This window comes from Manis pentadactyla, chromosome X (assembly GCF_030020395.1).
Source record: "Manis pentadactyla isolate mManPen7 chromosome X, mManPen7.hap1, whole genome shotgun sequence".
Classification (NCBI taxonomy): domain Eukaryota; kingdom Metazoa; phylum Chordata; class Mammalia; order Pholidota; family Manidae; genus Manis; species Manis pentadactyla.
In genome coordinates this window covers 30006229-30034074 of record NC_080038.1, presented here as the reverse complement: position 1 = coordinate 30034074, position 27846 = coordinate 30006229, and the positions used below count along the sequence as shown (strand labels likewise).

Below are 27846 nucleotides of genomic sequence, written 5' to 3'. Positions count from 1 at the left end.
TCTCCTGACCACTCTCTTTCCCACTTTAATTCATCTCATATCCTAACAATTGCCCCCTTTCTTGATCACTAATACTCAAAACTGCAGAAGGGTCCCACTATTACAGAATAAAGGGTCCAGTGGTGCAGCCCCATACCTACCTTGCCTGCTTCATGTCTCCCATCACACCCCCATGCTTTTGATATATTGCCCTTTGCCCAAGTCATCCTGTTCAAGACCATCATTTGTGAAGCTCTACACAAATGTCATGTCTTCTATAGAGTCATCCCAACCCCCCAACATCAGCATTAACCTCTGCACCTTTCTCACATTCCCAACATTTAAATTGGCTCATGTACAGAGCTATCAATTTAATTTTCTTTGTATTAATTTATTTATCTATCTTGGCAACTTTTGCAATAAAGAGACACTGCCATGTTCTACTCTCAATGCTAATCACAGCTCCTAGCAATGGCAGGAGTTTAATAACCTTCAGTTAATTTAAAATTACTTTATTTCTAGATGCTGGCCTCAGACCAAAAACATACAATGAGAGAGACAATAGTCATTATGTAACTTACCATTCTTTACAATGATTTTTTGCTTCTTATGATGAAGTGCCATATATGGGTAAATAGTAAGAATGCAGTTTTCTGCTGTTGCAGTAACTGGCAGTGAAAACCTAAAAGTGAAAATATTGCAGTTCAATAACATACAATTTGTAGAAGCAGTAAATACAATGAAATACTTTTTAAGTATCCTGGATGCCTTTAAGGATCAAGATATGAATTATTCATCATTTTTCTTTCCAGCTACTTTGTTTTTCTTAACCACCTACCATATCTATTTTAATGGTTTAAGAATATTTACGTTTAAAGCTTTTAACAGAGGTGGTAAATTTCACTATCAAGTGTGCTCTAGAACACAGCTTGTAATTGCGCAGGTCCACAGATTCAGGAAACTTTAGAGTTGAAGGAGCCTCACAATTAATTTACTCACATTTTTCTATAGAATCCCTGACAAATGGTACCTGGCCTCAGTTGACACTACTTGGGAGACACTACCGGGAAGCAACCATGACTCAGAGACAACTTATTTCATATCTGGAGAGCTATAACTTCAGACATTCTGTTTCAGAGCAACACAGAACAAAATTTTCAATCTGATCCCCATTATGTTCCTTCAAATATTTAAATGTAGTCTTTGTGTCTTCTCTAAGCTTTCTCTTCCTCAGACTATAAACATCTAGAACATTCCCAGGTTCTTTCATTAGAAGGTCTTCAAGTATCTCATATAGTAATATCTGTAGACGACCTTTTGTTTTGTGCTTGTCCTTCTTTAAATGTGTCTGAGAACAGAAAGCAATACTGCAGAAGTTATTCAACCAGTAGAGAGTTCTGTTATGAAAGCATTGTGAGGTTGTCTTACTGTATTTAAAAGCCACAAAGCACTCTTCGATTATATAGGGCCTGCCTAACTTATGTGACAACTCTGTCCTTACGCAACTGATTTTTCAATAGAAGTATTATATTTTATATTTATATCACTATAATATTGCCTTATTGGTTTCAGTTTTGCATTATAGCATATCAAGATAATTTTACTCTTGACTCAGCTATCTATCATATTAGCCCTCCCATCTAGCTTTGGTCTAGCTTATGGTCAAGGTGAAATGACAAAATGCCATGTCCTAATCCAAGTTAATGTAAGTAAAATATACAATAGGATGAGATCAAGAAAAAGTTTGTAAGTAAAGTATAATGAGTTGTCAGGGACATTGAAAAAACATATATGATATATAAATGAACTGATTTTCACCTCAGTGTAGCATAAGATATTTTCCCAAGAAATGTATTGTTTTTCTCTTTCCCAGTTGATGCGCACTAAATATTATAAAAATGCACATATTCAACATTTTCTTGTTTAACCAACCTTAATCATTCCATTCTATCATCCTAAATACATGCATCAGGCTGCCCTCTTCAGGATTACATTGTTTTTCTGTATGTAATTGTTTTTCCATATGATGTCCTTCTTAAAATGAAATTAAAATTCCTCTAGCAAATGTGGACACTCTGCTCTTCCATCCTTATCCCTAGGATTAATTTCTTTGTGCTGGGCCCATCTTCCAGGTGAACATGGTGGGGTAACTGTAACCTTCCTTGGAGAACTACTGTTGGGCTACTGCAGCTGCTACTAAAAGCCAGTTGCCTTGGGACTATAGTCACCTGCATACTGCTGTAGCCAATGCCTATGTGGTGTGGGAGTCTGAAAGCCCAGCTTCTTTGCTTTGAACAGGACAAAAACTATGGTATAATTTCATCTCCAGAGAACCCAATGGGGTCAAGGTGAGGATGGGACTCTGATTTAAATTACACATTTATCTGGGATGATTGATTCTGTGTTCTACTTCACCTATTCCCTTACTTGTTTCCTCCTGGCAGAACTGCCTTAATTTAATAAATCACATATCCATGAATCCTCAGGTAAAATCAGCTTGTAAGATAATGCTATCCAAGGCAACTACCAAATGAACAAAACAAAAGCAGCACTATGACTTGAAACATTTAAAAAATGGTATGGAACTAGGGAAAATAAAGTGGAAATAAATGTCATTTTTGAGAATGAAACAAGAATACACTAATTCTTTTCCCTAATAAAACCCATTTGTTGAAGATGATAACATTTCATTTCAGATGCTCCTCAGAGTAAGGAATAACTAACATATACAAAACTCATTTGACCAAATTCTTCTATGGATCACATGATACAAATTATGAAACATGGTAATATGGAGACTTTATATGCTGATTATCATTATAATTAAAAATACATTAAAACAGTCAGAAAAGATGGCAGCATGAGTAGGGTAGCAAAAATCTCCTCCCAAAACCATATAGATTTTTAAAATACAGCAAATACAAATATTCCTAAAAGAGTGACCAGAAGTTACAGTACACCAGCCAGTCTACATCTGTGAGAACCCAACATCTCACAGAAAAGAGTAAGGTACAAAGCCATGACAAGGCAGGACCCAAGCACTCCTCCAACCCCAGCTCACTGGTGGGAGGAAAAAAATCAGAGTGGGAAGGGAGTGGAAGCACAGGACTGCTAAATAACCAGCCCTAGTAATCTTCCCCAGGCGCACAGACACACACTGCATGGTGCTCTGGATATTAGAGGAGCAGAAAAGCAATATCTGAGACTAAGACTGTGAACAGATTCCCACAGCCGGCTGCCCTGGGAAAAAAGAAAAGCAGGCGCTTTAAAAGTCTTAGAGGGACAAGGGTTTAACAGGTGGACAAAATCGTCCCAGCACACTCAGCCAAGAAGGCTGGGAATTTTAAGGAGCTTCAGGTACCTTATCCCCCTGGCTGGTAACGCAGATCCAAGGCCCCTCACGGCAATAAGCAACCTGCTGCTCCATCCTCCCTGTCAGCACCTGTGGGCAAATTGGCTGTCCCCACCATTGCTGCACACCAGCCAGAGAGCAGCTTTGCCTACAGCAACCAAACACCTTAACAAGCAGGCTTCTCCCTGCATGCAGCTAACAGGCTCAGACCCAGAAGCTGCTGCCTGCATGTGGCTGACTGGCACAGACAGTGGAGATGAGCATAGAGACTGGGAGGCAAGAAGGGGCTTGGTTCTCACAGCAGAACACACACCACTCACCTGTGACATCTGCTAGCACCAGCACCCTAGGCCATCCCAAGGGCTGCCCCACCCACAGGAGCTTAGGAGATTAACCCAGAAGCTGCTCCCTGCATGCGGTTGACCAGCACAGACAGCAGAGACAGGCAGGGAGACTGGGAGGCATGAAGGGGCTTTGTTCTCCTGGCAGAACATGTGCTGCTGGCCTGCAACCCCCGCCAGTGCCCTAGGACATCCCAAAGCCCACCCCACACGGCGGATTAGGGGATTAACCCAGAGGCTGCTCCCTGCATGCAGTTGACTGGTGCAGACAGATGACAAGGGTGCAGAGACCAGGAGGCACGAAAGTGCCTTATCCTTGAGGCAGACACACACGCAGCTGGCCTGTGAACCCTGCCAGTGGCCTAGGCCATCCAGGAGGCCACCCCGTCAATGGTAGTTTAGGGGATTAACCCAGAGGCCTCTTCCTGTGCTTGGTGCTTGGTTAATGGGCACAGACACTGGAGAAAGGCAAGGCGACCGGCAAGAAGGAAGAGATGTTGTTCTACCAGCTGACACATGGGCCAGTTGCCAGAGATGACTCCCATAGCCATGAAAAGGCAGAAGGACTTTGTTCAGTCCAAAATCCCTCAAACACCAAAAAGAGAGCTCAGTGAGACTGAAATCACCAATCTTTCTGAAAAAGAATTCAAAATAAAAGTACTGGCACAGACACCTGATGGAGCTACAGAGAAATATTCAAGAGTTAAGTGATGAATTCAGGAGGGAGATAACAGAAATGAAACAAACAATGGAAGGATTTAAAAGCAGACTAGATGAGGTGAAAGAGATTATTAATGGAATAGAAATCAGAGAACAGGAATACAGAGAGGCTGAGGCGGAGAGAGATAAAAGGATCTCTAGGAATGAAACAATATCAAGAGAACTGTGTGACCAATCCAAAAAGAACAATATTTGCATTATAGTGGTACCAGAAGAAAAAGAGAGAGAGAAAGGGATAGAAAGTGTATTTGAAGAAATAATTGCTGAAACGTCCCTAATCAGGGGAAGGAAATAGTCTCTCAGGACATGGAAGTCCACAGATCTCCCAACACAAGGGACCCAAGAAAGACAAAAACAAGACATATAATAATTAAAATGGCAAAGATCAAGGATAAACAAAGAGTATTAAAAGCAACCAGAGAGAGAAAAAAGATCACATAAAAAGGAAAACCCATCAGGCTACCATCAGACTTCTCAGCAGAAACCTTACAGGTCAGAAGGGAATGGCATCATATATTCAATGCAATGAAACAAGAATACTCTGTCCAGCAAGATTATCATTTAAATTTGAAGGATGGACTAAACAATTCCCAAATAAGCAGAAGTTGAGGAAATTTAATTCCCACAAACCATCTCTACAGTGTATTTTAGAGGAACTGCTCTAGATGGAAGTATGCATAAGGCTAAATAGCTGTCACCAGAGAAAAATAAAATCACAGCAAAGGAAGTAGACCAAATAAATACCACCAAAATGCAAAATTAAATCAGCTATCGACAAAGTCAGTCAAGGGATACACAAGGAGTACAGAACAAAACACCTAACATATAAAGGGAGGAGGAGAAGATAAAGAAGGGAGAGATAAAAAGAATCATCAGACTGTTTTAATAATACTGTAATAAGTGAGCTAAGTTAGATGGTCAGACAGTAAAGAAAATGCCCGTGAATGTTTGGTAACCACAAATCCAAGCCTGCAATGGCAATAAGTACATATCTATCAATAATAACTGTAAATGTAAATGGACTGAATGCACCAATCAAAAGACACAGAGTTACAGAATGGATAAAAAAGCAAGACCGAGCTATATGCAGCCTACAAGAGACACAGTTCAAACCCAATGACATAGCCAGACTAAAAGTGAAGGGATGAAAAAGATATTTCATGCAAACAATAGGGAGAGAAAAGCAGGAGTTGAAGTACTTGTATCAGACAAAAAAGACTTCAAAACAAAGAAAGTAACAAGAGATAAAGAAGGACATTATGTAATGATAAATGGCTCAGTCCAACAAGAGGATATAACCATTATAAATATATATGCACCCAATACAGGAGCACCAACATATGTGAAAGAAATACTAACAGAATTAAAGGAAGAAATAGAATGCAATGCATTCATTCTAGAAGACTTCAACACACAACTCACTTCAAAGGACAGATCCACCAGACAGAAATAAGTAAGGACACAGAGGCACTGAACAACACACAAGAACAGATGGACCTAATAGACATCCTCAGAACTCTACATCCAAAAGCAGCAGGATACACATTCTTCTCAAGTGCACATGAAACATTTTCCAGAATAGGCCACATACTAGGCCACAAAAAGAGCCTCAGTAAATTCAAAAAAGCTGAAATTCTACCAACCAACTCTCGGACCACAGAGGTATAAAACTAGAAATAAATTGTAAAGAAAAAACAAAAAGGCTCCCAAACACATGGAGGCTTAAGAACATGCTCCTAAATAATCAATGGATCAATGACCAAATTAAAATTGAGATCAAGCAATATACGGAGACAAATGACAACAACAGCACAAAGCCCCAACTTCTGTGGGATGCAGCGAACGCAGTTCTAAGAGGAAAGTATATAGCAATCCAGGCCTATTTAAAGAAGAACAATCCCAAATGAATAGTCTAAAGTCACAATTACAGAGATTGGAAAAAGAAGAACAAATGAGGCCCAAAGCCAGCAGAAGGAGGGACATAATAAAAAAAAGAGAAGAAATAAATAAAATTGAGAAGAATAAAACAATAGAAAAAAATCAATGAAACCAAGACGTGGTTCTTTGAGAAAATAAACAAAATACATAAGCCCCTGGCCAGACTTATTAAGAGAAAAAGAGACTCTACACACATAAACAGAATCAGAAATGAGAAAGGAAAATGCACTATGGACACCACAGAAATACAAAGAATTATTAGAGAATACTATCAGAATCTATGTTAACAATCTGGTAAACCTGGAAGAAATGGACAACTTCCTAGAAAAATACAACCTTCCAAGACTAACCAAGGAAGAAACAGAAAATCTAAACAGATCAATTACCAGCAATGAAATTGAATTAGTAATCAAAAAACTACCCAAGAACAAAACCCCTAGACCAGATGGATTCACTGTTGAATTTTATCAGACACATAGAGAACACATAATACCCATTCTCCTTAAAGTTTTCCAAAAAATAGAAAGGAGAAAATACTTCCAAACTCATTCTATGAAGCAAGAATTACTCTAACAGCAAAACCAGGCAAAGACCCCACAAAAATGAAAACTACAGACAAATATCCCTGATGAACATAGATGCAAAAATACTCAACAACATATTAACAAACCAAATTCAAAAATATATCAAGAGGATCATACACCATGATCAAGTGGGATTCATTCCAGGGATACAAGGATGGTACAACATTTGAAAATCCATTAACATCATCCACTATATCAATAAAAAGAAGGACAAACATCACATGATCAGCTCCATAGTTGCTGGAAAAGCATTTGAGAACATTCAACACCCATTCATGATAAAAACCATCAACAAAATGGGCATAGAGGGCAATACATCAATATAATAAAGGCCATATATGACAAACCCACAGCCAACATCATACTTAACAGTGAAAACCTGAAAGCTTTTCCTCTAAGAATGGGAACAAGACAAGGATGCGCACTCTCCCTGCTTTTATTCAACATAGTACTTGAGGTCCTAGCCACAGCAATCAGACAACACAAAGAAATAAAAGACATCAAGTTCAGTATGGAAGAAGTTTAACTGTCACTATCTGCAGATGACATGACATTGTACATAAAAAACCCTAAAGAATCCACTCCAAAGTACTACAACTAACATCTTAATTCAGCAAAGTTGCAGGATACAAAATTAGTACACAGAAATATGTTGCATTCCTATACACTAATGATGAACTAGCAGAAAGAGAAATCAGGAAAACAATTCCATTCACGATTGCATCAAAAAGAATAAAATACCTGGGAATAAACCTAACCAAGGAAGTGAAAGACCTATACTCTGAAAACTATAAGACACTCTTGAGAGAAATTAAAGAGGACACTAATAAATGGAAATTCATCCCATGCTCTTGGGTAGGAAGAAATAATATTGTCAAAATGGCCATCCTGCCTAAAGCAATATACAGATTCAATGCAATCCCTATCAAAATACTGACAGCAGTCTTCAATGAACTGGAACAAATAGTTCTAAAATTCATATGGAAGCACAAAAGAGCCTGAATAGCCAAAGCAATCCAGAGAAGGAAGAATAAATCAGGAAGGATCTTGCTTCCCAACTTCAAACTCTACTACAAAGCCACAGTAATCAGGACAATTTGATACTGGCACAAGAACAGACCCATAGACCAGTGGAACAGAATAGAGAGTCCAGATATTAACTCAAGCACACATGGTCAATTAAAATATGATAAAGAAGCCATGGATATACAGTGGGGAAATGACAGCCTCTTCAACAGCTGGTGTTGGTAAAACTGGACAGCTAGATGTAACAGAATGAAACTGTATTACTGTCTAACCCCATACACAAAAGTTAACTCAAAATGAATCAAAGACCTGAATGTAAGTCACAAAACCATAAAACTCTTAGAAAAAAACATAGGCAAAAATCTCTTGTATACATAAACATGAGCAATTTCTTCATGAACATATTTCCGTGGGCAAGGGAAACAAGAGCAAAACTGAACAAGTGTGACTAAAGCCAACTAAACAGCTTCTGTACAGCAAAGGACACCATCAGTAGGACAAAAAGGCATCTTACACTATGGGAGAATATATTCATAAATGACATATCTGATAAGGGGTTAACATCTAAAATATATAAAGAGCTCATGTGCTTCAACAAATAAAAAGCAAATAATCCAATTAATGAATGGGCACAGGATCTGAACACACACTTTTTCAAAGAAGAAATTCAGATAGCCAACAGGCATACAAAAAAATGCTCCACATCGCTAATCATCAGAGAAATGCAAATTAAAACCACAATGAGATATCACCTCACACCAGTTAGGATAGCCACCATCCAAAAGACAAACAACAACAAATGTTGGTGAGGACGTGAAGAAAGGGGGAACCCTCCTACACTGCTGGTGGGAATGCAAATTAGTTCAACCATTGTGCAGAGCAGTATGGAGGTTCCTCAAAAAATTCAAAATAGAAATACGATTTGACCCAGGAATTCCACTTCTAGGAATTTACCCTAAGAATGCAGTATCCCAGTTTAAAAAAGACAGATGCACCCCTACGTTTATCACAACACTATTTACAATAGCCAAGAAATGGAAGCAACCTAAGTGTCCATCAGTAGATGAATGGATAAAGAAGATGTGGTACATATACACAATGGAATATTATTTAGCCATAAGAAGAAAACAATCCTACCACTTGCAAAAACATGGATGGACCTAGAGGGTATTATGCTCAATGAAGTAAGCCAGGAGGAGAAAGACAAGTACCAAATGATTTCACTCATCTGTGAAGTATAAGAACAAAGCAAAAACTGAAGGAACAAAACAGCAGCAGACTCACAGAACCCATGAATGGACTAACAGTTACCAAAGGGAAAGAGACTGGGTAGGGTAGGTGGTAAGGGAGGGATAAGGGGAATAAGGAGCATTATGATTAGCACACATAACATAGGTGGGGCACAGGGAAGGCAGTATAGCACATTGAAGACAAGTAGTGACTCTATAGCATTTTACTATGCTGATGTACAGTGACTGTAATGGTGTATGTGGTGGGGACTTGATAATGAGGGGAATCTAGTAACCACAATGTTGCTCATTTGATATTATATTAAAGATACCAAAATAAAAATAATAAAATAAAATAAGATAAATACATTAAAACATAAAAGAGACTTGCAGTTGACAACTCTAGTATTCTACATCTTAACAAAAAATTTCTGAGAAATTAGAGCACTTTATGGTACTTTCATGGTACAGAGAATAATGGTATCATTTGTGGATTCCCTATACCAATCCACACAGAAAAGAACCATCAGTTGTAGAAGATTTACTCTAAAAATATTCAATATTACAGTAACACAGAAATGAAAGTCACTCTGACATGATGGCTTTCAATTCCACTTTGGGATAGCAATTTTCAGGCACATGAGTGATTTAAAATAGTTCCACTGGGCAGAAATCAGGATGGACATACCTGGCACAACAGAGCTGACATAATGCAGATGTTGATAAAGGTGATGGAAGTGGGCTTGTACTATTTGTAGCAGCTACTGTGCTAAGCATCTAACACGCATTATCTCATTTAAATAAATCCTCTCAATTGTCTTTGAGGATATATATTATTAACTTTCTCAGCCTTTGGTTATAAATGGAAGGTTGAGGAAAAGCCAATAATTGTTTAAAGTCACACAATTAGAAAACAGAGAGTTCAAGTTCACGTACAACCAGCCTGAAACCAAGCTATGCCCTTAGCCACTGCATGGGAATGGTTAACTTTCAGGTCTGTTTTGCTACACATATGCCAAAAATTAGAAAGTTTGGATAAAGTCATATATATGATGTGGAAAGAAAGCACTTACAAGCTGTTTTCCCTAGCTTCCTTTATCAATTATCTCATTAGACTACACACATTTTAATACTTCTAGCTGTTCTAATAACATTCAATTATATAAATTCCTACTAGAAGCTCTTTTAAATAAAACCCTTTTTTGGAATTTATAAATATTCTCCTAGGTTCTCAGGAAGAAACATTTGATTTCAGATGCTTCCCTAAGTAAACAATAACCAACATTTACAAAATTGATGCAAATAAACTCTCCTGGTCACCACATGAAAATTCTTATACAAGTGGAAAGTTTCCAGTTTTGTACAGAAACAAAGGTAGGTCTGTACCCTAAGGGGCAGTGCAAAATATGATAAGGAAAACTCTAGGTACTTCCTACCCTCCAACTGTTGTAGATTATTGTTAATGCACCAACTACTGATATGGTAGTATGACAAATCAAACAGTAAATAACAATGTATGTAAAGCCATATATGGAGTGCATAATTTAATTTTATCTTTGGCCATTTAAGGCTCACTCAATATTCCTCATTAATGATTTCTGTCCTCTATCCCCAATCTGTACTTTAAATTTTTCCACACTCACAGAAGAACAAACTACTTAAAAAAGTATGTATGTAGCCTCCACCTAGTTCATCAATTACCATTTTGCCACATTTGTTCCTCTTCAATTTGCAATTTGTTTTCTTAAAATGTGCATCTATACAAATTTACCCTTAAAATTTCAGCATATATTCCCCAAGAACAAGAACATTCTTTTATACAATCACAATTCTATTATCACTTAAAATACATCTTTTTAAGATATACTACCATCAAATTTAACATTAGTACATTATCTAGCTATAGACCATATTCAAAACTCCCAGTAATGAATGGGTTCAAGTAGAGATCACCCACTGAGTTTATTCTCTTTAATCCAACACAGTTTTTCAGCCTTGTTTAGGCCTTACTGGTCCTGACATTTTCTAAGAGTGAAGGCCAAATGTCTGAATTATTCTAACTATTCTCTCATAATTAGATAATGTTTAAATATTTTTGGCAAGAAAACTTCATAATGCTGTGGCATACTTCCCATTTAATCTTATCAGGAAGCACAGACTGTCAGTCTTCCTCATTATTAGTGATACTGATTTTGGTCATTTGATTATGCTGATGTCCATCAGATGTCTTCATTTTTTTTAGCAGCATTTAAAAATTATAATTGACATATCATAAAATACATCTATTAAGATACACAATTCAATGTTTTTTAATTTATAGAGTAGTGTGACCATCACCACTAATTGTACAATATTTTCATTGTCCGTAATTGAAGCCCCATAGTATTAGCAGTCACTCCCCATTTGCCTTTCCCCTCATATCTAGATGATACTTTCTAGATACTGGATGATCTACTTTCTGTCTCTATGGATTTCCCTATCCTGGAAATTTAATAATTAATCAGTAATTACTAATAGCAATTAAAGGCAACTAATAAATAATCTGTACACATGAAATGTTGAGACCATGTGCACATCACTCCCTCATCAACCTTTCACCCACTGCATATAAAGTATATATCACATTCCTAGTTACAGAAAGCCTTCTGGAATGGATCCTCCAAGCGGCATGGTCAGTAGCTTTTAAGGTTGACAACTACTGAAACCAGGTCCCAAACTGAAAAACACAGTGCAAGGCATAGTTTCTGAAGGATTGGTCTTGATTCTTTAACTGTTTAGTAGCATTCAGCAATGAAACATTCTAGTACTGGAATTTTATTTGTGGTAAGATAGGTTACTAATTTTTCAATCTTTTTCCTTGTTATAAAAATGCTCATATTTTCTATTTCTTCTTCACTTAGTTTTTTTTGTAACATTAATCTACAATTACATGAGGAACACTATGTTTACTAGATACCCCCTTCACCAAGTCCCCCCCACAAACCCCATTACAGTTACTGCCCATCAGCATAGCAAGATGCTGTAGAATCACTACTTGTCTTCTCTGTGTTGCACAGCCCTCCCCGTGCCTGCCCCCACATTATACATGCTAATTTTAATGCCCCCTTTCTTTCCCACCACCTTATCTCTGCCTTCCCAACCATCCTCTGCAGTCCTTTCCCCTTTGGTAACTGTTAGTCCATTCTTGGGTTCTGTGAGTCTGCAGCTGTTTTGTTCCTTCAGTTTTTCTTTGTTCTTATACTCCACATATGAGTGAAATCATTTGGTACTTGTCTTTCTCGGCCTGGCTTACTTCACTGAGCATAATACCCTCTAGCTCCATCCATGTTGTGGCAAGAGGTAGGATTGGTTTTCTTCTTATGGCTGAGTAATATTCCATTGTGTATATGTACCACATCTTCTTTATCCATTCATCTACTGATGGACACTTAGGTTGCTTCCATTCCTTGGCTATTGTAAATGGTGCTGCAATAAACATAGGGGTGCATCTGTCTTTTTCAAACTGGACTACTGCATTCTTAGGGTAAATTCGTAGAAGTGGAATTCCTGGGTCAAATGGTATTTCTTTTTTGAGATTTTTGAGGACCCTCCATACTGCTTTCCACAAAGTTTGAACTAATTAACATTCCCACCAGCAGTGTAGGAGGGTTCCCCTTTCTCCACAACCTCGCCAACATTTGTGGTTGATTGTCTTTTGGATGGTGGTGATCCTTACTGGTGTGAGGTAATATCTCATTGTGGTTTTAATTTGCATTTCTCTGATGACTAGCGATGTGGAGCATCTTTTCATGTGTCTGTTTGCCATCTGAATTTCTTCTTTGGAGAACTGTCTGTTCAGCTCCTCTGCCCATTTTTTAATTGGATTATTTTCTTTTTGTTTCTTGAGGTGCAAGAGCTCTTTATATATTTTGGATGTCAACCCTTTATCGGATGTGTCATTTATGAATATATTCTCCCATACTGCAGGATGCCTTTTTGTTCTATTGATGGTGTCCGTTGCTGTACAGAAGCTTTTCAGCTTGATATAGTCCTACTTGTTCATTTTTGCTTTGGTTTCCCTTGCCCGGAGAGATATGTTCATGAAGAAGGCACTCATGTTTATGTCCAAGAGATTGTTGCCTATGTTTTTTTCTAAGAGTTTTATGGTTTCCTGGTTCACATTCAGGTCTTTGATCCATTTCAAATTTACTTTTGTGTACGGGGTTAGACAATGATCCAATTTCATTCTCTTACATGTAGCTGTCCAATTTTGCCATCACCAACTGTTGAAGAGGCTGCCATTTCCCCATTGTATGTCCATAGCTCCTTTATCATATATTAATTGACCATATATGTTTGGGTTAATGTCTGGAGTCTCTATTCTGTTCCACTGGTCTGTGGGTCTGTTCTTGTGCCAGAACCAAATTGTCTTGATTACTGTGGCTTTGTAGTAGAACTTGAAGTTGGGGAGTGAGATCCCCCCACCAACTTCATTCTTCATTCTCAGGATTCCTTCGGCTATTCGGGGTCTTTGGTAGTTCCATATAAATTTTTGAACTATTTGTTCCAGTTCATTGAAGAATGCTGTTGGTAATTTGATAGGGATTGCATTGAATCCGTAGATTTCTTTGGGCAAGATGGCCACTTTGACAATATTAATTCTTCCTAGCCAAGACCACCGGATGAGTTTCCATTTATTAGTGTCATCTTTAATTTCTCTTAAGAGTGTCTTGTAGTTTTCAGGGAATATGTCTTTCACTTCCTTGATTAGATTTACTCCTAGGTATTTTATTCTTTTTGGTGCAATTGTGAATGAAATTGTTTTCCTGATTTCTCTTTCTGCTAGCTCATTGTTAGTGTATAGGAAAGCCACAGACTTCTATGTGTTAATTTTCTATCCTGCAACTTTGCTGAATTCAGATATTAGTTCTAGTAGTTTTGGAGTGGGGTCTTTAGGGTTTTTTATGTACAATATCATGTCATCTGCAAATAGTGACAGTTTGACTTTTTCTTTACCAATCTGGATGCCTTGTATTTCTTTCTTTTGTCTGATTGCCAAGACTAGGACATACAGTACTATGTTGAATAACAGTGGGGAGAGTGGGCATCCCTGTCTAGTTCCCGATCTCAGAGGAAAAGCTTTCAGCTTCTCACTGTTCAGTATGATGTTGGCTGTGGGTTTATCATATATGGCCGTTATTATGTTGAGGTACTTGCCCTCTATACCCATTTTGTTGAGGGTTTTTATCATGAATGGATGTTGAATTTTGTCAAATGCTTTTTCAGCATCTATGGAGATGATCATGTGGTTTTTGTCCTTTTTGTTGATGTGGTGGATGATGTTGATGGATTTTCGAATGTTGTACCATCCTTGCATCCCTGAGATGAATCCCACTTGGTCATGGTATATGATCCTCTTGATGTATTTTTGAATTCGGTTTGCAAATATTTTGTTGAGTATTTTTGCATCTATGTTCATCAGGGATATTGGTCTGCAATTTTCTTTTTTGGTGGGGTCTTTGCCTGGTTTTGGTATTAGGGTGATGCTGGCTTCATAGAATGAGTTTAGGAGTATTCCCTCCTCTTGTATTTCTTGGAAAACTTTAAGGAGAATGGGTCTTATGTCTTCTCTGTATGTCTGATAAAATTCCAAGGTAAATCCATTTGGCCTGGAGGTGTTGCTTTTGGGTAGTTTTTTGCTTACTGCTCCAATTTCATTGCTGGTAATTGGTCTGTTTTGATTTTCTGTTTCTTCCTTGATCAGTCTTGGAAGGTTGTATTTTTCTAGGAAGTTGCCCATTTCTTCTAGGTTTACCAGGTTGTTAGTGTATAGGCTTTCATAGTATTCTCTAATAATTCTTTGTATTTCTGTGGGGTCTGTCGTGATTTTTCCTTTCTTGTTTCTGATTCTGTTGATGTGTGTTGATTCTCTTTTTGTCTTAATAAGTCTGTCTAGGGGCTTATGTATTTTGTTTATTTTCTCAAAGTACCACGTCTTGGTTTCATTGATTTTTTCTATTGTTTTATTCTTCTCAATTTAATTATTTCTTCTCTGATCTTTATTATGTCCCTCCTTCTGGTGACTTTAGGCCTCATTTCTTCTTTTCCAATTCCAATTATTCTGACTTTAGACTATTCATTTGGCATTGTTCTTACTTCTTTAAATATGCCTGTACTGCTATATACTTTCCTCTTAGAATGGCTTTCGCTGCATCCCACAGAAGTTGGGGCTTCGTGCTGTTGTCATTTGTCTCCATATATTGCTGGATCTCCATTTTAATTTGGCTGTTGATCCATTGATTATTTAGGAGCATGTTCTTAAGCTTCCATGTGTTTGTGAGCCCTTTTGTTTTCTTTATACAATTAATTTCTAGTTTTATACCTTTGTGGTCCGAGAGTTGGTTGGTAGAATTTCAATCTTTTTAAATTTAGTGCGGCTCTTTTTGTGTTCTAGTATGTGGTCTATTATGGAAAATGTTCCATGTGCACTTGAGAAGAATGTGCATCCTGTTGCTTTAGGGTGTAGAGTTCTGTAGATGTCTATTAGATCCATCTGTTCTAGTGTATTGTTCAGTGCCTCTGTGTCCTTACTTATTTTCCATCTGCTGGATCTGTCCTTTGAAGTGAGTGGTCTGTTGAAGTCTCGTAAAATGAATGTATTGCCTTCTATTTCCTCCTTTAATTCTGTTAGTATTTCTTTCACATATATTGGTGCTCCTGTATTGGGTGCATATATATTTATAATGGTTATATCCTCTTGTTGGACTGAGCCCTTTATCATTACATAATGTCCTTCTTTATCTCTTGTTACTTTCTTTGTTTTAAAATCTATTTTGTCTGATACTAGTACTGCAACACCTGCTTTTTTCTCCCTGTTGTTTGAATGAAGTATCTTTTTCCATTCCTTGACTTTTAGTCTGTGTATGTCTTTGGGTTTGAGGTGTATCTCTTGTAAGCAGCATATAGATGGGTCTTGCTTTTTTATCTATTCTGTTACTCTGTGTCTTTTGATTGGTGCATTCAGTCCATTTACATTTAGGGTGATTATTGATAGATATGTACTTATTGCCATTGCAGGCTTTAGATTCGGGGTTTGGAGAAGATTTGTGGTTACCAAAGGTTCAAGGGTTGCTTCTTTACTATCTATTTAACTTAACTCGCTTATTGAGCTATTATAAACACAGTCTGATGATTCTTTATTTCTCTCCCTTCTTATTACTCCTCGTCCATTCTTTATATGTTAGGTGTTTTATTCTGTGCTCTTTTGTGTTCAATTTGACTGCTTTTGTGAGTAGTTGATTTTATTTTTTGCCTTTAGTTAGTATTTGGTTGTTCTGCTTTCTTTGCTGTGATTTTATTTTCTCTGGTGACATCTATTTAGCCTTAGGAATGCTTCCATCTAGAGCAGTTCCTTTAACATCCCCTGTAGAGGTGGTTTGTGGGAGGCAAATTCCCTCAACTTCTGCTTGTCTGGAAATTGATCCCTCCTTCAACATTAAAGGATAATCATGCTGGATACAGTTTTCTTGGTTCAAGGCCCTTCTGTTTCATTGCATTAAATATATCATGCCATTCTCTTCTGGCCTGTAAGGTTTCTATTGAGAAATCTGATGATAGCCTGATGGGTTTTCCTTTGAAGGTGATCTGTTTTCTCTTGTTGGCTGCCTTTAATAGTCTGTCCTTGTCTTTGACATTTGCCATTTTAATTATTATATGTGTTAGTGTTGTCTTCCTTTGGTCCCTTGTGTTGGGAGATCTTTGGGCTTCAGTGATCTGAGAGATTATTTCCTTCCCCAGCTTGGGGAAGTTTTCAGCAATTATTTTTTCAAAGACACTTTGTATCTCCTTTTCTCTCTCTTCTTCTTCTGGTACCCCTTAATGATTTTAACTGTATTTTTATTTTATTACTGTTTGTTCTCAGGATGACCATATGCACCTCAATTTAGCATCCACTCAGATTTTATATTAACTAAAGTCAAGTATGTTATGAAATGTTGCTCCAATACAGTTCCATTCCTTTTCTTTACTGTCACACAGTATTACATCTATATGTGTTACAAACCCAACAATCTGTGTTATAATTTTTGTTTTATATGATCTTATGTCTTTTAAAGATGTTAAGATAAAAAAGGAAAAATCTATTGTTTTTTAATTCAATTTAATTATCATTTCTTATTCTCATCTTTTCTTCCTGTGGATTCAATTTACTATACAGCATCATTCCCCTACTCTAATATAGCTTCATTTCTATTGCCCTGCTTTATGATGCTATTTATAAAATATCTCTACATGCTATTAGCCCAACTATTCAATTAGATATTCTTTTATACAAATGTTTCTAAATTCAATTAAGAAAGGAGAATAAATATATAACAGCATAGTCATAAAGTTCTAAAATTTTTATTGATTTCTTTCTTTCAAATGAATCAAAAATGACTCAAGTTTTAGGATCATAAAGTAACTCTCACTCACTTTTAGTTCAATATTCTCATGATGCTGCTTTGAACTTAATCTTTTTCTGTTACTACAAAAAGGATGCTTCTGGATGCTACAAGTTTAAGAACAAGATATTCCCACAGTGTTACTGGCATTATATATTCTTTACTAAATCTGTAGGCATCATTACAAAAAATCTCAAAATAAATGCTGAACCAAATGAAATTGCCACTATTCATAATTTTTAATCTATGATACTGGCAACTTCATAAAATTTGGCCTAATATATCTGTGTCCCTCAATGTAATGTACACACAAAAAGTGAACATGCACATGTACACACCACATCATATACCTTTCTCCATACCAAACAGCCATTATTGCCTTAGTCTCATTTGGTTATTCTCCACACTACTGGATTCTAGGAATGAAGCCACTACATGCTAGAGAAGAGAAAACCAACCTAAAAAACCTAATTTGGAAAAGAAAAGTAAGTCAAATAAGAATGTTTATGTCTATAGCATAGAATAACCAATAAAATGCAAATTATATTTTTACAAACCATAATTTTGATATTAAATGGCATGGTGACCCTGTATAATTCATTAAATAAAGTGTGGAAAGTCTCGTCATTCATCTCTTTGGTCACTAGCTGGTGGATAATTAATAGTCTCTAATTCTTTCCTCATCGATAGTGAAGATAAGACACTCCTATTCTTGTCACCCAAGTCACTTTAGGGATGAAACTTTGAAGCTTCATGTTAAATCTACGTGATAATTACCTGGTAATCACAATATTTTATCACTTTCCAATAGCATATGAAATACTGTGATGGCCTGTCAACAATATGGTCAAACACCATATTGAGAAATATTATGGTATTATTTATATCTTTATCCTAACTAAAGTTCGGCTCCTACCTGTACTATTTAAGACAGATCTTACATTCTAAAAGCAGCCCTATTAAACATGGTTTTTATTCATAGACAGATGAGCAGAGCAACAAGAAGGGGCAGGGCTGCAGGGTGCGGATTTTGGAAGCATGTCTCTTTAGTTGTCTGTCCAAATCCACAAGGTAGCTAGAAAACTACAAAATTACATGTTGGAAAAACTCGCAGTGGTTAAGAAGGGTAAAACAAGAGTTTCCGGCTAACACTGCTTTGGATTAGTGATCCAGATTTCTATTTACAGGACTGAATAAAGTGAGAAATAGAAAATATCTGGGTCAGCCTTCGAAAATACTTTTCATTGTAAAGCCCACTGCCACCAATATCAACATCAAAAACAATCGTTTATTGCTATCCACAAAGTATTTAAATAAAGATATACAAAAAATGGAGTAACTTTGGATGACTGTGTTTGCTTCAGGAAAATTTAACACAAAACAAACTCCATGAGCAACCTTTCCAAAACAGCTAATCCACACCTATTCACAATTGTTTCTCAAGTCAATAATTGCTAGCTAAATAATAATCATTTAACTTTACTTATACAAAAAAAGGGTTAATTGGTATGTTTATTTAAATATTTAATGGTTACTACAGGTAGCACTTTTATGTTAGTTAGCTCAATTGATTGGACTTAATCAGGGGCTGAAATGTATAACAGTCAGTATTTTTTATTTTTAATTCAGTGCTTTTATGGGAAAATACTACAGTTGTTAATACAGCAGAAAATGGGGTTTCCAGGAAAGAGTTGTGGCAAAGGGCAAGATTTATCACCACCAAAATATGTTTATGTTTGGGAAAATGAAATATGTATAAATATGTATACTATTAATGTATAAACTATGTGTTTATGTTTTCATGAAGGTATATAAGTTTATTAAATTCCAAAAATACACGGGTAAAATTTAAACTTTAATCGGAAAGAACACATACTGCTTTAACACAGTAAACAGCCCTGCCTTCACCCCCTAAAAGAACTGATGAATATGGTGGCTTGCTCTATAAGGCAATTAATGTAATAATGCCTAATAAAGCTGAGATGAAAAATTATTTGTAAGTTGGGTGAATCACTAGCTTTTCTGCTCCTTGCATCCCTATATTCTGAATGGTTAATTCTAAAAAAGTAGAGCTGAAGCTCTAGTTATTAGATACATTATATGGGTCAAAATTTGCAACCTGATAAAACCAAACAGTAAAACTCCCTCCATGATAATATGAACTCATATAAAACAACAGGCACATTTTCATTAAATTATTCCTAGAATGCTCCAGTACACTTTAGAAGACAACTATGATCTAGCTACAACATGGATGAGGTAATTTTTACAGGTCATTTTCATTTTACCTATTAGAAGATTTCGGGATGAATATATGTATGTGTGTGTGTGTGTGTGTGTGTGTGTGTGTGTGTGTGTGTGTATGTGTTTGTGTGTGTGTGTAGACATTTATATCTAAAGGGCAGTAAAAAAGAAGGGATATTTATGAGTTGAAACATCTGGAATCAATCTCTTCTAAGGTAGAGTATGTTTCTGTTTATAGTTTAATACACTAGTATCCTATGGTTGGGTTAAATATAAATAAACATTCTACTTTATAATAGAGACTGTGCTACAATTCTATGATTTGGTTTAACTGATCTACCATGAAAATAATGTTCTTCATAGAAGGAAGGTGCCATTACAAATAGCCTTTCCTCAGGGCTAGGGCAAGGGATAAGGAACAGACGTCTGCATCAGAAAAAAGCATGGTTTTCGTTATTCCTCACTTCCTTTTTATTGTAGTGAATGCTTTTTAAATGTATATAATTTCAATTCAAGTGATTGCCAATGTCCTATTATTTTAATGAGTAAGCATAACAAGTTTTATTATGTGTCAAAAATGTTTCTGAATCCATAACAAGGTTCATAAATGCTACTGTACATAGAAGACTGCCAAAATTAAGAGCTGTTTTAAACATCAGATCTTTACATTTTAAAATAGATTTCTCTACCAGCAAAACGTTCAGTACAGACTATAGGCTTTATCTCTAAAGTTAGAATCAATGAATAACATCAATGAATAAGGTAGAAATTGTAATTTATCATTTAAACTCCCTATTAATGCATTAACTTATCTTCATATGCAAAGTCCTTATTGTACTTGTTTAATATGAGAAGATAATCATACGTAACCCAGTACCTTAAAACCAGCAACTTGAAAAACAAGATTGTGCCTAGCTACTTTTGAGAAAAGGCCAAGAATTCTGTTAAACCATATAGTATCCACGATTAGGAAAACTACAAATCTGTATTGTTTAGAATGAGCAACTAAGTCTGACACAACCCAGGAGTTTGTGTGCCAAGAAATTCAAAGAGCAGAGCCTTCCGTGACAGCTTTGCTGCAAATGACACTGACACTTGTGCACACCAGCCAATCTCAAGTGCTCCTGATGTCATTAGAATAACATTAACCATGTTTTTTGGATACAAAATCATGTTTCATATGGGAAAAAAAGTGTGACACCCCAAATATTTATCTTTGAATGTCAAAGAATCCTACCATCTAAAAGGGAGGTATATATCAATATATAGTGCAAGCATCTGACATCTGGTGTTTTGATTGTAATGTAAAGTGACTGGCATTAAGCTTTGAATTGCAGAGCCATCCATCCCAAACACAATACCAGCTACACAAATACTTAAAGAGCCAGGCTGATCCATCCCTAAGGTTCCCCTTTTTAGAGATCTCTGGTTGCCCTAGATGACTGACCGCCTAACTGACCGCTTGCTTTTCCCTTCCCTTGCTTTAATTCCTGCTCTTATGTTTTAAATTAATTAATAAAGAGTGAACTCATGAAACTCTAGGCCCCCCAACACTCAATTCCAATAAAGCTAGAATCCCAGACCCATGTTCTCTCTCTCTTTCACCTTGCCCTCCAGAACCTGTGAGTAATAAACTTGTTTTTCCTAAGTTCCCTGATGGCTGTTGCTGAGATGGATCCTGCAGTCGTAAGAAGCACAAGGGCCAGTCCAGCCACAACACTGACTCTGAAAGGGCTACAGGTAGTGCAGGCCCAGGTGAGTGTCCCCAGCATTCCTAGCCGACGGTTCACCATGACAGGCTGAGACCAGGGCCCACAGACTGACCCAAAACAAAGGAGTACAAGATCCTGAGGACTCTGGCTATGGCCAGCACTGACCCTTAGTTACTATATCTTGAGCGGGTCCAAGGTCCAGAAACAGTGTTTGAGGCAAGTCAGGCACTGGTTATGTGTACTTAGGATAATTACTGGTTACCAACCAGCAAACAAATACTTCAAGATTTTTTATCCACTGGCAAGGATATACCACTGTATGCCAGCTAATCAGCTGCCCTGATTTTTGTTCAAGCTCATGTACCACATGTTCTTATACTATTCTTACTGTACACTTCCACTCAGCCTCATTTAGAACACAAAGTGTGGTTTAACTTGCATTAAAATATTAGAACCTTCCTATTCAAGTAACACATTATATTTCACATGACATATCAAAACTTAAAAATAATTTTATTGAATTTTTGGAGGAAAGTGACGATGTGATAGCAATAAATCCTAGGACTTGAGAAGTTAAAGGGAACCAACCTTCTGTGATGGGGGTAAAGGCACTTGATTTCAAATCTAAGTTCTTTCATTCTACAGCTGGATAGGAGTCCAAACAAGAAACAACACAGTAGTACTTCAATTTCCTGTGCTTGTAAATTTGGAATTATACTTTATATTGTAGCTCTCTTAAACAGATGATGTTTAGATAACGTATCAGCAAATGAAACCAAATTTACTCTAAAAGAGAGATGAATACCCATCTAGCTCAAGATTCTCACAGCACCACCATTTTCGAGCAGTGATGCTATTGCCTGCCAAATCTTTAAGTGTTCCACGGTTTAATCTAACTCTGCTTGATGGCATTTTCCGTAATTCAGTCTTTTTAGGTCCAATGCTTCACTAACTTTACTATGTACATAAATCACCTGGGGATATTATGAAAAAACACAGAATGCTGATTTCTTAGATCTGGAGTGGGACCTGAACTGCCTTTCAAACAAGTTCAGTGTCTTTCCCAGGATAAGTAACCTCTGCATCAAAAGGAAACTTGTTAGTCATGCACATGTGCAGGCCCCACCCAAGACTCAGGAAACCAGGGACTCTGGAGGTGGGGCTCAGAATCTCTTGTAACAAGCCTCCGACATGTTAGTCATTTGCGGGTGAAGTGGGAGCAGCATTGCTCCCAACTTTGGCTTCCCATTAGAATCATGCAGGGAGCCTTTTACAGTGCCTTGGTTACCCTCCAGACAAATTATATCATACCCTCTGGGTTGGACTAATGTATGTGTATTTTTTTAAACTCCCCAGGTGATTCTGGTGTCATGAGACCCTCAGCTCCAAAGGAGAAAACAGCTGATATCTGAATAGCACACATCCCCTATATCTATTTAATAAATACATCACTAGGATTTCTTTGATTTGGCTTACATTTTAATTTTAAAAAAATGTATGGAGGACCTCAGAGTTCTGACATGCCACATGCTTAATTATGAACCGTCCATTTCCTTCCTCACCCTGTTAATGTGGTCTGGATCTTCATTAGCTTTAAGACATTCATGAATAAGTTAGTCATGACTTTTACTGCTGAGCTCAAAGGCACACCTTATGTAGTGCTTTGGGCAAAGTGTGAATTTGTGGACTAGAATGAAGTTACACTTTACTGAACAAAGTCAGTTAAAGTACAAACAGAATGCCTCCCAGCACAGACATGGAGGTCAGTGCTTGATAGGGGCCTAAAGCAACACGATTAAAAGTTTTTTTTTAAGTCAACAAAAGATGGACTGTCAGGATCAGAAGAGAAAAATGGGAGCCTGAGAGGTGAACTTAGATCATTTTTTCACCAACATATTCGAGAAAGAGACATGGCAGCCGGAATTCAGAAGTCCATGCACTGTATCCTAGATATGGCCATATTTTCCCTTGGATACATTTCAGTACCAGCTCTCTCTCTTCCTTCTAATTCATAACACAGGAATATCAATATTCTGTACAGTAATGACCCCACTAAAAGTTAATAAATTACCACATGGAGTACATACACTGACACTAAGTGTTAGTGTATAATTTCTTCTAATGTTACTTCTCACTATAAACATTTTTAACAAACTTTGGTGCTCTACACATCAGCCCCTTGTCATTTGGTGAGGTATATCATCTCAGACCATAATGTAAAAGTGAAATTTCTGGTCCTACAATGTAAGAAATCCAGAAACATGGTTTCACCAAGGTGTATTTGAGTTTCTCTGAGCCTGTTAAAGCAACATGTAACAAATCATATGTAACAAATTATGTAACAAATCAATGTAACAAGTGGAAACTTGTTATATTGATGCTTCTTCTGTTCATTTAATACTTACTTAGCATTGCCTTTGTGCCAGTTCCTGTCCACTTACTTAATAATTATTAGCTCAATGAATTTCTGACAATTATAGATGATAATAGGTTCTGCTATTATCTCAGTTTTACAGATGAGAAAACTGAGAGGCCCAGAAGATTAAATAACCACCAAAGTTAACAGAACCAGGATATAAACCCAGGCAGCCTACCTCCAGAGTACAGCTGGTAACTACTATTACAGTGTTTCTCATGAGAGCAATGTTGCATTTGGGACTTAAAAGAAATCCTTATGTCCAAAGTGGACTGTTGAGAGTTAGGCTTGGGGTTGATTAATGATTGTGCATTGAGTCCCCTATACAGAATTTTATTGTTGTTAACAACCATTTGATCAATAAATATGAGAAATGCCCTCTCAAAAAAAAAATTAAGGCTTAAAAAACAAAGTCATTATTTTAAATGTCTCTCCTTTTAAAAGTTGTAAATAGTATAGAAAATAAATGCATTATTCTTCACTGTTAGAAACAAAATAATATCTTACCAGCTATCTGTGCCAGCACAGAAAAGAACATTGGTGAAAAATGACACAGGTTTAGATGAGTTGAAACTGAGGTGGCAGGTGAGCTCAGCATTAATTCCACTGGAAGAGCCTGTGATGACTCTGCCTTTTGGAAATGTCATGGAAAAAGGGTGAATCTCATCACCATCAAGAAGCGTTGTGGGAATCTGGACACTTAGAGTTGAATCTCTGTTTAAAATTAAAACAAAATTAGTTCAAAGTACATGCAAGTATTTGGATTTACATGTGTTTTCCTGTTTCTTGAATCATCAGAAAAATTAAAACAACAAATATTTACAGTAATATGCCCAATTACTTAAGAAATTTTTGTATCATCTCTAATTTTCTAGTTACAATGTAAGTAAGATTGAGAATATATTAATTTAACCAAGAACCACAGAAGATGATCAAAAGTTCCTTTTGTTCTCTAAGAATTAAAAAAGAGAGAGTTAAAACACCTGATTAAATACAGTGTGCTTTTAACCACATCCATGATATAAATAGTATTGCCCTTAAAATATATCCTGACAAAAATTTACCAAAAATTACTGCTTTAATAGCTAACACTTTAATGCATGTACACTAATTAATTTTAATAGATGCATTTATACATATAATTTTTTACGTGGATACTATTAAGCACTTGCGTACATACATCATGAATTTTTTCAATCATTACTACTAAAAAATTCCACCTAATATTCACATATTTCACTATATATATCTACAATTTGTTCAGCCAATATAAAATGTTTGTGATCTTTAACAACATAGTATGTAGTATTCACTTTTAAATCTAATTAATACATGACAATTTTTAGTGGTCAATAAATATTTAACCATATTACTTTATTTTATTTTATATGTAGGCTCCTTTAGCAAACAAAAAATGTTATCATTTGAGAATCACATTTTGTTAGTAAGTTTATTATAATGAAGATTTTTCAGCTCATTAGAAAAGAAATATCTCAGCTTGAACTAGTTAAACCAATATGGTGCATTGGATAAAATATGAAAAAAAAACCTTATAAATCAGGTCTGAATATAATTCTGTTGTTAATTAGCTACATGTTAATGTATGAGTCATTAATGCTGTTTATTTATTATACATATAATGAAAAAACTGGGTGAAAGTCTTCTCTGCAGTACCTTTTACATGTTTATTTCATTGTACCATATTTTACAAGACTCAACTTTTGCCTTGAGATTGTTTTTAAACTGATACCTTTATACATTAATTCAAAAGTTGAAAGATTAAAATATTATTTCATATATTAGACAGTGCTTCTTGATTAAAAAAACAATTTTTAGCACAATATAATTTAAGCCACTTCTATTTCCTGTTTAAGCAACAGAGGTTAGTGTATACTTATAAGATAGGGTCTTAAAAGGTCTTGAACGAACTTTGAATCCCATTGTCAAGCCAATTTTGAAGAACACTTTCTTATAAAATGGTACTTGGAGCAGGCTCCTTGGCATTAGTAAGCACTCATCAAATATTGCAGGACAAGTGTTAGAAACTAGAGGTTGTTCCATGCTCTTCAACTTGGTTAACTTTCATTTATTTTCAACCTTTATTACATCACACTTGGAGTTTGCTTTCTCTGGATCTCAGAATGCTTAACAGTTAAATAAGGGATTGAACTAGAGAAGCTCTGAGGTGGGTACAAGATCTAGAAGTTTATTTTCATAACTTTTATAACTTTAGAGGTTTATTTTCACAACTTTCATAGTTCCATGTTTGTGCAATTCACAGATTTTCTGAATAAGGCTACTATATGAATAATTTCAAACATTCCTTATAGTACACATATGCAAGAGTTTTTCTTGTACCTGTTGTGAATTAAATTTTTGGCTGTGAAAAATGCAGACGTTCCACTTTGCACAGTATTATCCAGATCAGTCCTATTCATTGACATAGTAACTAGTTACCTGATTTCTTAACCTTTGCCTACTGAGGACAGGCAAAAATGCGATCTTATTGTAGTCTCCAAGTTTCATTCCCAAGTTTACAAAAAGACCAATTATGTTTTCAGATGTCCATTTTCCATTTATGAATCCTCTTCTGTGAAACACCTATTAAAGCTTTTTGTCAACATTGCTATCAAGTTAGTTGAAATTTTCTTAACTAATTTTTATCATTTATTTCATTGTTAGCATGCAAGTATTGTTTAAGAAATCTTTCTCTAACCAGACATTAAAATTATTTTCTATTAATTTGTTTATATTTTGTTTTTTACACATAAGCCTTTAATCCACTGCAATGCATTTTTGTGTGTTAAGTGATATAGGAATCCAATTTGAAATATTCCATACAGATAATGAATTGTCGGCACCATTTACTGAATAGTAACTTCTTTTCTCCAAAGATCTACAACACTACCTTTCTCACATATCCAGTATCCATCCACATGTGGGCCTTCCACAAGTCTCTTCTACTCCTTTGGTCATTTTATCTATCACTACACCACTATCACACTGGCTTAGTCTTGATATTTGGTAAAGCAAGCTCTTACCTTCTTCAGGAATGGCTTGGCTGTTTTAGACCCTTGATTGCTCTCTATAAAATTTAAAATTTTACTTGTGAATTTCTATGAAGAATTTCATTTGAATTTTTATTGCAGTTGCATGGAATACGTAAATTGATTTATGGAGAACTTTTTTACAATGTTGAACATTCCAACTCATGAATATGGTATAACTCTTCACTTATTTATGAGTTCTTTGACTTAAGTTTGAGATTTCTTCACACGGTTCCACACAGTTCTTCCTCATCTTTTGTTTAGTTTACCCCATTAATTTAATTTTTAATGTTTTTAGAAACAGTAATTTTAGAATTGCATGTTTTACATTTGTATGCTGAAATGTTACTGAATTTAAATATTGGACTTATATTTATGTCTTGATCTTCACAGCTTTAAAATTTTTTTAATTTAATTTAAACATTTGCCTATAGATTATTTTCATTTCCTATATGAAAAATCATCTCATCTAAAGATAATGACAGTTTTGTAGCTTATTTTCCCATGCTTACATATTTTGTTTCTCTTAACTCCTTGAATGGACTAGTTTCTTATGTAAAATGTATTAGAGAGGCAGTGGTACCAGGCTTCCTTGCCTTTTTTATTTAAAGGGAATTCATTAGTATTCCAGTATCCATAATAATATCTCCTCTAGGCTTATGATGGGAAACTTTTCACAATTTAAAGAATATCTGCTTTATTCCTGTTTGAGAGTTTCATCATGAATGGTTTTAGAATTTTATCAACTGTTTTTCCTGCATCTATGGAAATGATCCTATCATTGTTCTCTTCAATTTGAAAATACGGTAGATTAAATGCCAAGGCACTTTAGATTTTT

General features: G+C 36.0%; 1 protein-coding gene across 1 annotated transcript in view; it reads right to left on the bottom strand.

Moving 5' to 3' along the window:
- Nucleotides 1-27846, bottom strand: part of CFAP47 (cilia and flagella associated protein 47) — a 510608-nt gene that overhangs the window by 344461 nt on the left and 138301 nt on the right. The window contains exons 26-27 of the mRNA XM_057495502.1: nt 24469-24675; nt 561-661 (exon numbers count right to left, since the gene is read on the bottom strand). Of these exons, the coding sequence (XP_057351485.1) occupies nt 561-661; nt 24469-24675 (308 nt within the window). The remainder of the gene's footprint in view (nt 1-560; nt 662-24468; nt 24676-27846) is intronic.